Source organism: Primulina eburnea, chromosome 1 (assembly GCF_022965805.1).
Source record: "Primulina eburnea isolate SZY01 chromosome 1, ASM2296580v1, whole genome shotgun sequence".
Lineage (NCBI taxonomy): Eukaryota > Viridiplantae > Streptophyta > Magnoliopsida > Lamiales > Gesneriaceae > Primulina > Primulina eburnea.
In genome coordinates, this window is record NC_133101.1 from 1,891,412 (window position 1) to 1,903,927 (window position 12,516).

Genomic DNA, 12,516 nt, shown 5'->3' on the forward strand with positions numbered 1-12,516 from the left:
AGAGTAGTAGTTAGTAGGAAAAAAATAGTATAGAAAGTAGTTTCTTTATTATAGTCTAATTTTCATTCCAGTAGCCTCTTCACGGTATGCTCTAATTATGGCTATCGAACGAGAAAGAGAGGAAAACGTAGATGAAAGAAGAGAACTGGCCATGGCCGCGACGAAATCTTTACGGCCCAATTTCAAGCCCAAAAGTGGGGTAGCCGCGACACAGGTCTCCAAATTCCGGGTATTCCCCGAAATTATACGAGTTCTCTTCGATTTCTTTTCTCGATTCTGTTTTCTGTACAAATGTGGTTTTGAAACCCTAGAATATGGTGTGCTGAATTGGTGTCACTTGAATTCTGATTCTGGAGCATAATTTTCTGTTTTTCAACCCTCTGCTAGGAATTGCACCATAGGCGATTACAAATCAAAGCGAAATTTAAAGAAAATAAGAGGGGAAAAGGTGAGGAAAAAGTCTGCAGCTGGGATTTTTTCTCTTTGTGATTGAAATTAATCAATAACTGCTGCAAATATTGGTGGTTAGGCAAATCTCATAGGAAGAGAAGTGAAGCTAAAGAATGCAGCAGTGAAGAAGAATCGAGTAACGCTGTTGGAGAATTCTCCACCGCTCCAATCTTGAGAGATACTCCGTCCGTTGAAGAAGATAACGTAGCAGGAAACTTGGTGGCAAATAAGCGGCGAAAGCTGCATTGGGGGTAAATCAGAACTTCACTTTACCTTGTTGTCAGCTCGTCTCTTGACTAGCTAATAAACCAAAATTCGGTTGTTCAGATACGTCAAAATTTCTAATACAAAATCTATAAAGTCCATCATGATCTCTAACTAAGCCAGGAATTTATCCAAATTTGTCATTCCCAAATCTTCTCATTGTCACTTCTTGGGCAAACTGCAGGACCGTCCTTGAAAAGGGTTAAAACTCGTTCGGAAATATTAATAAACTAAAACATTTGCGTTTTCTAAATTTATGGTTCAAATCTAGTTTCGATTAAAAAAAATTGTGCTATGTTTGCTTTTTATGCCCATAAATATGAAATTATCTCATAATTATGATCTGTATGTCAGAAGTATTATCATACATGTAATGAAAACATGATTATTCTTCATTTTCTTTCCAGGTTTAAGCACAATCTTATCTTAATTTATTTGGAATAATTGAGGGGTTATAAATGAGAAACATGAGGAAAGTGTGTATTTTTTTGTTATATCATAATGATGTTATTGGCAACAACTAGTCTCACAAAATCACAGCTAAAATATTATTGAAAACATGCAATTATAAGTGATAAACTAGCATGAGTAGATAGGCAGGTATTTCGTCAATTTCAATTTTGTGTACTTCGATCCTGATTTCTATTTTTGACAACTCCCTTTCAATGTTTTCAGGCTTGACACAAAGGAAAGATGGGAACAAAAGTCTAATATGTGAAAAGTGACTCGAACCAAATGCGTGAATCCTGTGGGGCTTTTGGGACAAGGGCTTGCATTGTTGAAAACCAGATACATTGTCCTGTTTTCAGCTAATATGCGGGAGCAATTGACTACTGAAAAATACTTGTGGGTGAAATTATGCAGCCAACTGCAAATGGTTGTCCAAGGCACGTCTTATGTTTCGTTTTGTGTGGTTTTGATGTAGAAGATATGTGAGAAATACTGTACAAGACAAAAGATAGAAATGTTATTAGAACTCCAGTAGCTGGAAACTGTATGATATGTCTATTATATATTCTCCAGCCATAGTTCCTAAAAGGTGGCAAGAGTAAGTTCCCCAACGCCTCTAAATGGTGGTCTTTGATATGAATCCCCAATATTTGAAATCAGTTCAAGTTGCTGGAATCAGAGCATGCTCAATTTTCTCCAAAGATTGGCCCTCTGCTTACTGACATAACCAGATACGTACATGCAGATACGTACATGACCGCCAGAAGACGGAAAGATGCAAATCCCAGGTACACTACTGATCCCAAACTTATTGACAATACTTAAGAAGTATGGGCCAATTATGAAGTTGGATCTCTGTTTGAGTTGGAAATATTTGCCAAGGAAGCACATAACATCTAAACTTGAATTACAATGCAAATCTGAAAGTTTCATTGTATTTGCGCTTTGTGGTACTACTAATAGTGAACAAAATTGGCATGTATATCAGTATATGTTATTGAACTTTGGCAAACAAGCGTGACTAAATCTTTTAAACCCTCCTTCAAAAGCAACTTGCTGCTTCAACATGATGCATGGATCCAATAAACCATATTGCTTATATAAGTTTCTCTTACCCAATAAATGGCCATAGACAGCGCAACGGGTTTTGCTCGGATTCTGGTCGGAAAAATCTCTGGAAGTAGCAGAGTAGGCACTGGACCAACGCAAATATAAAACGGGAGTACGTATCTGTGTAAAAAACATGATTCACATTATATTGAACATGATGCACTGAAAGTAAATGAAACCACTGTGGAAGTGGAAGATGAACATGAGCTGCATGGACACATAACAACTCACAGAACAGTGTCGATGGCAGCAAGTACGTCCGATTAATAATATGCCGGGGTCATCCAAGTGAAGGTCAGGGAAAGCAGCATAGAAACTGCCTTCGAGAACCACAAACACCCAGGATTTGATACGGTAATAAATTTAGTTAAGAGGTTTACACTTCAGTTCACCTAGTTATCAAAAACAGTAAGTTCACAACTGAATCATAATGGCTTTCAAACTTGAAAAGGGCTTTATTCATTCTCTGAACAAAATTAGCTAGAAGATTAGGGCAAGAAATCCAATATTAATTCTTGAGCATTAGCAAGAGGTTAAATTACTATCTACAGATGCTGTGTAACTCCTACATTGGGGGATTTTCTTAAATTCAAGATCCTTAGCCAGGTATAGTAAAGCCCCACTAACCACCCTCGACCAAATAAGTATGAAATTAGAACGTAACAAAACAACAGTCAAACGTAAAACTTCAAAGCAATTTAGTTAATTGGCTTAGAACATTATTAAATGGCACTTTCACTGCTCCTACAAGAAGACGATGATTCCCAAAAAAGTGTCATTTTTCAATGAAATTTGAAAAAGGGACACGACTATCCAAACAAGCACACTTTGTATGACGTTAGTTCGATCCTATATTTGAGGTATTACCTCAAGATAGTTCCTATCAAAATATATACATTCAAATTATTAAGTATTTTTGTAGAAAAATACTTGAAATTGGAAATTTTGACATTTTCAGTGTGAAAAAAAAAATAATTTTTTACATAAATTTTTAATTGTGATTATTGTTAAATACTAAATTCATTGCATTAGTATTCTCTTTCAGAAAGTTTGTCATTTCTAATTATTTTTAATAAATTCTTGGACTTGAGTATTAATTCATGATAGGCATTATAGACAAAGAAAAATAAGTGGAAAATCGAAGCTTCTTTTCCTATTAGTGCCCATCAAAAGAAAATCTAACAGTAGATATATTTCATTAATTCATATGCAATTATTGAAGTAGGTCTCCACTGTGATATGAACGTTGGGATTAAATTTTATTCCCACTCGTGCTTTCTTCATTAGTAGACCGTTGGAGAGTCGCAACTTTTAAAAAACGAAACCGATATCTTCCAACTCGGGAAACAAATCCAACCAAAATCATCAACAAATTTTCTTCCATCATGGCGGAGAGCGATGGCTTTCTGGTTCTACAGAACCAGACCCTCGACCCCAAATCCCTAATCCTCTCACAGTACTCCGACTCCGGCAAACCCCAGTTCCTGCAACTCACAAATGATAGTTTCATCCTCGAGAGAGGTCCCAGATACAAAGAATACTCCGATCTCAGAGAAAAAAGGAAAAGAATGAAGAACTTGACAGAACAGCAGACCCCGGAAAAAGTACTGCAGAATCGATCGGTTTTGACACCTCCGAGGAAGCAGGTGAAGTTTCAGGGGAATTCGGATTTCAAAACTCCGCCGAAGAGGCCGAAGGGATCATCCATCTTGACCCAGTCCGTGCCGGATTTCTCATCGGTGCTGAGGAAGGAGAACCGTAAGCCCGCCTCACCACTTCCGCCGATCAACGAGCGGTCCGTCACGCCACCGGCGGGTTTGTTGAAGAGCAGAAGGGTGTACAGCAACGTGGGAGGAGGGAGCAAATCGATGGGTTCTGCCGAGAAGAGGAGCGGGGGATTGATGGCGAGGAAGAGCTATGCGAGCATTGATGAATTGAAGGGGCTGGCTGGTGTGACAGGAAAAGCAATTGATAGGGAAACCAGAGGGAGGACTAGTGCCAGAGGAATTGGCAAGAGTTTCTTGGGGTAAAAGTTCTGAGATTGGGAAGAAATGGTCTATCAGATATATTCTTTTAATAATTTTTTTATTAAATGATTTTTCCTTTGTCATTTTGGAGATTCTTTGAATTTTTCATACAGTGTTTGGCTACAAATTTAAATTGATTTCATTTGTAAATTTGGGATTTTGCTGTCGAACTGAATCTGATGCAGAGCTTTTGGTTGTCTTTGTCAAACTTCCCGACTTCTTTTTTGTCGAGCTTTTCAAATGAAACTCCTGTCTGTTCTTGTTTTTGGTGGAAGTTAAGTAGGAAAAAAAAATATAGTTCTTCATATGTAATCTCCCGTATAATACCGTATTTGGTAAAAGTTAAGGAAAATCATATTTTCTTAAGCTCATTTGGCCTGAATTCTTATTACACCAACTATAAATATCATAATGCCAACATTTTTTACAACAAATTTCCCTACCATTTTTTAAAAAAAATCTTTTGATCTTATTATTATGTAGATAAGATGAGTAACTATTTCTGAGATTGTCTTTTAAATTTCTTCCTGTATACAAAGTAAATTTTATAATGTGTGTGCTCATTAACTAGACATTTTCTTCAAACTTCCATTTAGTTTATGCTTGGAAAGAAAAGGAACATAGAAAAAAATTATGCAGCAAGTAGATGTAAATTAATTAATACTTCTTCTTGTTCTTGTCCTTGGCACCAGAAAAGGTGGAGCCAAAACCGAAGATAGTTTTGTATAAAATACAATGAGAATTCTTTCTTCTATCCCTCTCCCATTCTACCATTTTAGTTTGTCTTCCTTGTGAGAACTCTGCATGTACTTGAAGAGCGCAATTATTAATTTATTGGTTTGGGAAAGATTTTTTTTCCTGATAGTATAACGTGAGTAGTTTAGCAATCGATCTCAAACGAAAATATCTTTTATTTTTTATATATATTTTTAATATAAATATAGATAAAGATATTGATCACAAAACTCAAGAAATCTAAATCCAAATGTAACTTAAAAAGCCTAATAATACAATTTAGATGCATATCACAATAACATACAATATAAATTATGATTCGAAACATAGAATACTATTTGATATCATATTTTATATTTTCATATACTATTTTTTTTATTATTCTTTGAAATATATTTCCAGTGCTAAATGGTTGCTGACAAGATAAAAAAAAAAGTATAAAAAAAAGGGAATAGAGAGTAGGATAGAATAGAACAGATAGCCGTCCTCTTGAAAAAAGAAAAAGATTTATAACTTTAAGATAAAACTTTATATTTGGTTATGTTGAGAGAGAGCTATCAAAATTTTGAAGAAAAAAGTTTAATTACTTGGAAATGTAAAACATAAACTTGCAGTCTTCAGTTTGAATCGAGGAATCTGGGATATTATGTAACTTTCCTTACTTCGTAGGCTGCGTTTGGTTTGAAAGAAAAGATAAACTAATGATTAGTATGTAAATGATAAAGAAAATGATTGTGGTTTGATTGTAATATATGATGTAAAATAATATTGTGTTTGGTAAAATTTTTAAGTGTAGGATAATTTTGAATTTTTTGATGAAAAAGACAAAATTGCCCTTCTCCTTCGCGGCGGCGGCTATGGCGACAGTGGCGGCGGCGACGGTGCCGGAGAAAAACGGCCGGCGGCGTCAGCGGCGGCCTGCCGGGGGTCGGCGGTCCGGCGGCGGCCGGCCGGTGGACAGCGTTCCGGCGGCGGTAACGGCGGCGGCGGCGACGGTTGGTGGCGGGAAGTGGTAGTGAGTTTGAATATAAGATAAGGGTAAAATTGGAAAAATAGGAGGTATTAAGAGTTGGATAAATAATCCTAGGGGGTGAAGATGTATTATTTTAACCATCTAATATAACCTAATCATTCATAGGAAAGATTGAGTAGGTTAAATAATCACGCGTACCAAACAGCTGACTAAGTAGGATAAAAAAATTATCCCCCCTTATCCCTCAAACCAAATGACCCCTACATGTGTGTGTATAATTAGTTCATCGAAAAGAGAAGAATTTTTCTCTCCTTAGAGCATATGAAATTCTTGATGTTGTTATTATTATTTCTAAAATTACGTGGGATTTTCGCATTTATTATTTTCTCCTTAACTTTTATTCATATTCAAACATAAATGCATGGTCTCTCCGTTTGTATATATCATCTGAGTGATCGATTTCATGTGGCTTTTCTGCTGGTCGGTACAAAAAGGAGGCGGATCGGGTGCCTCTTAAAACACGCTTTTGCTTTAAATTTCACATATTCCCAAACGACTTCCAATTATTCGACATCATCCTTTGGAATTGTCCCAACTTACATGCATATTCTCTTAATAGAATCGCATTTCATATTTGTGTATATATGTAAATATATATAATTAAGCAATTGAATCAAATCCTCAATCTCAAACAGGTTTCATCCAAATATATATATATATATATACACACACACACACATAAACTTTCTTTTAAAATCAAATATTATTATAAATCGAGCATAGAATCTCTAATAAAAGAGGTAAGTGTACATGATTTTTTTTAGATAGAGTTTTAAAAACAACTGATTTTATATAGAGTTGTGCACTTTTTTCAAATTTTGATAAAAGTATAAAATACTATTTTCTATAACAATGAAAAATATTGAAATACCTTGTGTTGACGGTTTAAAAAAATAACGTGTTTACCATATGAAAATTATTTTATTTGCTATTGTTTTTTTATATCAATTTAATTCAAAATTATAAAATTATAGCTATAATTTATAACATAAAAAATATACATCTTTGAGATGTAAGAACAAAAAATTACTCTCTTTGATTTTAATTATATAATTTTTCGATTATTTCAAATATGTAATCCATTCATGAAAAGTATCAAATAAAATAATTGATTTTCGTCCGGTTTAAGTTTCTTCAATTTAACGTTAACGAAATTCTCCAGCCGTCAACTGTCTCTCATTTAGCTATTCCCTCTCGATCATTTATTTCTTCAAAAAACAGACTCCTTTTCACCAAATGGACTCTATCGGCTTCCTCCCTTGCCAGTTTCCCTAGATTCCCATTCCCTTTGTGTGAGTAAAACTCTGCTTACCTTTCATTTCGATGAGGGCTGAGAACCCAGGGATCGTTAGGCTCAAGTGCTGTGTGAAGAACTACGATTGGGGAAAAGTTGGGATAGAATCCAGTGTAGCGTGGTTGCACGCGAAGAATAGCGGGGAAGTGATCCGGGATGATGATCCATATGCTGAGTTCTGGATGGGGAGCCACGACTCCGGCCCTTCTTACGTCGTCGTGCCGGTGGGGTACAGGTTGTTCCGATGACTTGGTGAGTTTGAAGGAGTGGATTGAGCGGAACCCTGCTGTGCTTGGAGATGATGTATTGAGAAAATGGGGTCCGAATCTCCTTCTCTCAATTTTCTCTTCAAGGTAATTGCTGAATTTTCTAACTTTTATTCTGATAACTTGATGTTTGAAATTCACTGCTGTGTACCTATCGAAATTCAGTTGAAGTTTCTGCTTTCTATGTATCCGTTTTAAACGATCGGCTAGAGGTTTTAGTAAATTGAGGGGCATGAAGTTCCTGTTTTTGGAGGGAAATCGTCAACCGACTCATCAACTTGTGATGATTTTGAAATTAAATAGAATTTCACGTCGATATACACGATGAGAAATCAAAGATTCTCGCTTGTGTTTGCTAAATTAAGGGATGTTTTGAAGGATTTTTCCATGTTTTTAGGTACTTTCTGTAGCGAAAGCACTGTCCATACAGGCTCATCCGGACAAGGATTTGGCTGCAATCCTGCATAAGCAACAGCCAGGCGTGTACAAAGATGATAATCACAAGCCTGAGATGGCTTTGGCGGTTACTCAGTTCGAGGCTTTGTGTGGGTTTGTTGGGATTGAGGTAGTGTAATGTTCTCAACTTGTTAGTTCTTGGGTGGCTGTATGGTTAACTCAGATTTCTTGATTTTTTTCTTGAGGAACTGAAAACCCGTAAGTAATGTTTCGAAAATGTGTACAAATAGTGTGCAGGTACTCTGTAATTGATCTTAGTAGTTTGATGATTGATAACTTCCACATGGTTGATTGGTATAGATAAAAACTGTGGATGTATTTTATCCTGCCATTTTAGCTTTAGATTTCGTGGATATTTGTTCTGAATATATAGGTAAGGATGATCATCTTCATGTTGGTATTGAAGTTATTTAATTTTTTAGGACATTTCAGACAATTTAATTTTTAGTTGAGATGATTCATCTACTAAATGTCCGAGCATAGGTTCGCACATACTATCATATTTTAAGGATTCTATTTTTTATATGGGTGATTTGTTCCTGTGCTTAGGAACTTAAGCGTGTCCTTCACAATGTCCCTGAGATTGTTGAGGTGGTTGGCAGTGCATGTGTAGATCAATTGTTACATGTTAGTATACAAGATGATGAGAAGAAATCGAAAGGGACCTTGCAAACCTTATTTACTGATCTAATGAAGGCTAACAAGGCAACAATATCTGATGTTATCTCCAAGTTGATAAGTCGACTCAGCAGAAAGCAAGAGGTATTATAAAATTTCATTTTCTATGTTTCTGACTCAATTTTATGTTCTTTTTTACAATACTTTTGCTTGTAATTATGAATTGTCATTTCAATGTTGAGTCCACTTCAGTTAATCTGTTTATTCTGTTATCCATCCTTAATTGTGAAACCAGCCTGTAGCTAGTATCTTTGTAGGACCGAGTGTTCACCGCTTTACCAAAAGCTATAGCTAGTAGTAATGGTGCAAATCAAATTTTTTAAACCGCACAGTAGCTCTTCATCACGGTTCGATCACTCTACCAAGTAGGGACAATTATTGCACCCAACAATCTCTGTCCCAATAATTACACTCCTTGCAATCAATGGGAATCGAACCTGTGACCTTGGCTCTGATACCAATTGTAGGACCGAGTGCTTACCGCTTTACCAAAAGTTATAGCAAGTAGTAATGGTGCAACTCAAATCTTTTAAACCGCACAGCAGCTCAAGCACCACGATTCGATCGCTCTACCAAGCAGGGATAATTATTGCACCCAACAACCTTGCTTTGAATCTTTTTAAAGAATTCTTTGAATGATTTGGAAATATTTCTTGAATCTCTCCACAGATTCCGGATTCTGGGAAATTTCGTTATCTGGAGAAACATATAATGTGATAACAAAGTCACAATATTGCCTAGAAATTACATATTCACATCATTTTACAATAGTTTTTGTCATAGAAATTGCTTTCACCAGCATTTCTTATAGGTGGCAGAGCTGACAGACAAGGAGCAGTTGGTTTTAAAGCTTGAGAAGCAATATCCAGGAGATATTGGTGTCATAGCAGCCTTCTTGTTAAATTATGTGAAACTTAATCCAGGTGAAGCCCTATACCTGGGGGCAAATGAGCCTCATGCCTACATATATGGTGAATGTGTTGAGTGCATGGCGACATCTGATAATGTTGTACGCGCTGGTCTTACTCCAAAGCACCGGGATGTCCAAACTCTCTGTAGTATGCTCACATACAAACCGGTAAATACGCTATTACTGTTGAATGATAATCAACACTTTTTGTTGTTCCTGATTTATCTTGTAATGCTTGTACCAAGGAAATTTATGTGCTATACATAGCTCATACAAATTCAAGTAACCCTGCTTTTCTTGAAGGGTTTTCCAACAATCCTATCTGGGGTTGTTTCAAATTCTTTTACAAGGAAATACATTCCACCATTTGATGAATTCGAGGTGGATCAGTGCATTCTCCAAAAGAAACATCGACAGTTTTCTCTGCAGTTCCTGGCGCATCAATTTGTGTGGTGATGGCTGGTGTTGGAACATTGTGCACAGCATCATCTGAAGAGTGCATTACTGAAGGTGATGTGTTGTTTGTACCCGCGAACACAGAGATCACTGCTGCCTCTACGACTACATCAGGTATGAATCTGTATCGTGCAGGAGTGAACAGCCATTTTTTAGAGCCATCGGAGTTTGCTGCTTCAAAGTAGGGAGTTTTTTTTCCTCTTTTCCCTTCATTTTAGGTATCTAATATTAGTATACTCAGCATAGTTGTACACGGTTTATTTCATCCTACCTATACGGGCATTGCCCCATGATAGGATGGATGGTCAAGATTTGTCCATGCATATGTAGGACCCACTTTTTTTTTTGAAATTGTATGTTTGGCAAGATCTTGGCCATCCATCCTCTCATGGAGGCAATGCCCACATGGGTAGGATCTCATTAACCGTTGTACACGGCGATATATATCTATATCTATATCTATATCTATATCTATATCTATATCTATCTATATCTAATCTATACTATTATAAATATATGAGTTTGAATTGTGAATTTATTTGGTTACCCTTTTCCAACTATCTATCTATATCTATACTTATACTTATCCTTATATATATGAGTTTGAATTGTGAATTCACTTGTTACCTTTTTCCAACTATTACTTAATTAATGTCTTATTTATTTATTTAGTTGACTTTTCAATTTTCTTATCTAATTACCTAATTTGTTTAATTAATACATTTTATTTTAGTATGCATTATTTCACATCAATATATTTTCTAAACTTTATAATAAAAAAATGGTTCGGACTTAATTTTTTTAAACTTCAAGTTACATTAACATATCTATATCTATCTATATCTATATATTTATAATATCTATATACTGTTATAAATATATGAGTTTGTGAATTTACTTGGTTACCCTTTTCCAACTATCTATCTATATCTATACTTATACTTATCCTTATATATATGAGTTTGAATTGTGAATTCACTTGGTTATCTTTTTCCAACTATTACTTAATTAATGTCTTATTTATTTATTTAGTTGACTTTTCAATTTTCTTATCTAATTACCTAATTTGTTTAATTAATACATTTTATTTTAGTATGCATTATTTCACATCAATATATTTTCTAAACTTTATAATAAAAAAATGGTTCGGACTTAATTTTTTTAAACTTCAAGTTACATTAACATATCTATATCTATATATTTATAATATCTATATACTGTTATAAATATATGAGTTTGAATTGTGAATTTACTTGGTTACCCTTTTCCAACTATCTATCTATGTCTATACTTATACTTACTATTATAAATATATGAGTTTGAATTGTGAATTCACTTGGTTACCTTTTTCCAGCTATTACTTAATTAATGTCTTATTTATTTATTTAGGTGTCTTTTCAATTTTCTTATCTAATTACCTAATTTGTTTAATTAATACATTTTATTTTACTATGCATTATTTCACATCTATATATTTTCTAAACTTTATAATAAAAAATGGTTCGAACTTAATTTTTTAAAATTTCAAGTTACATGAACATATAAATTTTTGGTTAGCGATTCGTATTTAATTTTTAAAACTTCAAGTTAAAAAAGCATATATGTTTTATACCTAAAAATAGTTCAAACTTTATTTTTTAAACTTCAAGTTAAATGAACATATATATAAATTTATGGTTAGTATTTTTTAAATCTACAATAAAATTTTCTATGTTTTATAAACAAAAATGGTAAGGACTTAATTTTTAAACTTCAAGTTACATGAACATATAAATTTTTTGTTAGCGGTTCAGACTTAACTTTTGAAACTTCAAATTAAATAAACATATATGTTTTATAACCAAAAATAATTTAAAATGTATTTATTAAACTTCAAGTTAAATAAATATATAAATTTGTGGTTAGTATTTTTTAAACCTATAATATATTTTCTATTTTTTTAACAAAAAATGATTCATACTTAACTTTTTTAGCTTAAAGTTAAATGAATATATAAATATGTCATTATCTCATTTATATTTATCTATAACACTCATCCATACATTTTTGGTGATCTAATATTTGATTTGCATATGGTTTCAATATATAAATTTAGCTTAAATAAATATTTGTAGATGTTGGTGATTTATTGTATTTGAAATAATTGTGAGATCATCACGATGTGAATAATTTTAGTTCTTTATTTTTTGTAATAATAATAATAAAGTATTGTGATTTCACCGACTTATTAAAATGAACATACTCATATAATATTGTTCTAACATTTGTTAATTTGATTGATTTATATATGATTAACATATGTTCTTAATTTTTTTAAAATTAAAGTTAAATGAACATATTAATTTTTAGTTAGAGGTTCAGACTTAATTTTTAAAACTTCAAGTTAA

At 33.8% G+C, this 12,516-nt stretch overlaps 2 protein-coding genes and 1 pseudogene across 2 annotated transcripts; all 3 read left to right on the forward strand.

The window, feature by feature from the left end:
* Positions 1-2,229, forward strand: LOC140804266 (uncharacterized). The gene is made up of 4 exons (XM_073160187.1): positions 1-229; positions 388-448; positions 530-701; positions 1,390-2,229. The coding sequence occupies exons 1-4, from the start codon at positions 98-100 to the stop codon at positions 1,430-1,432; spliced, it is 408 nt and encodes a 135-aa protein (XP_073016288.1). The 5' UTR covers positions 1-97; the 3' UTR covers positions 1,433-2,229.
* A 1,053-nt stretch (positions 2,230-3,282) lies between these two features.
* LOC140804201 (uncharacterized) lies at positions 3,283-4,496 on the forward strand. The gene has a single exon (XM_073160080.1). It carries the CDS (start codon positions 3,660-3,662, stop codon positions 4,302-4,304), a length of 645 nt encoding a protein of 214 aa, XP_073016181.1. The 5' UTR covers positions 3,283-3,659; the 3' UTR covers positions 4,305-4,496.
* A 2,738-nt stretch (positions 4,497-7,234) lies between these two features.
* Positions 7,235-10,403, forward strand: LOC140804328 (mannose-6-phosphate isomerase 2-like; annotated as a pseudogene).
* The last annotated feature ends 2,113 nt before the right edge of the window (positions 10,404-12,516 follow it).

Bases quoted from the DNA above. Each gene is read 5' to 3' on its own strand.
- LOC140804266 (XM_073160187.1), top strand. From the start codon at position 98: ATGGCTATCGAACGAGAAAGAGAGGAAAACGTAGATGAAAGAAGAGAA. The intron at 230-387 runs GTATTCCCCGAA...ACCCTCTGCTAG, and splicing joins CACAGGTCTCCAAATTCCGG to GAATTGCACCATAGGCGATT. The intron at 449-529 runs GTGAGGAAAAAG...ATTGGTGGTTAG, and splicing joins AGAAAATAAGAGGGGAAAAG to GCAAATCTCATAGGAAGAGA.
- LOC140804201 (XM_073160080.1), top strand. From the start codon at position 3,660: ATGGCGGAGAGCGATGGCTTTCTGGTTCTACAGAACCAGACCCTCGAC.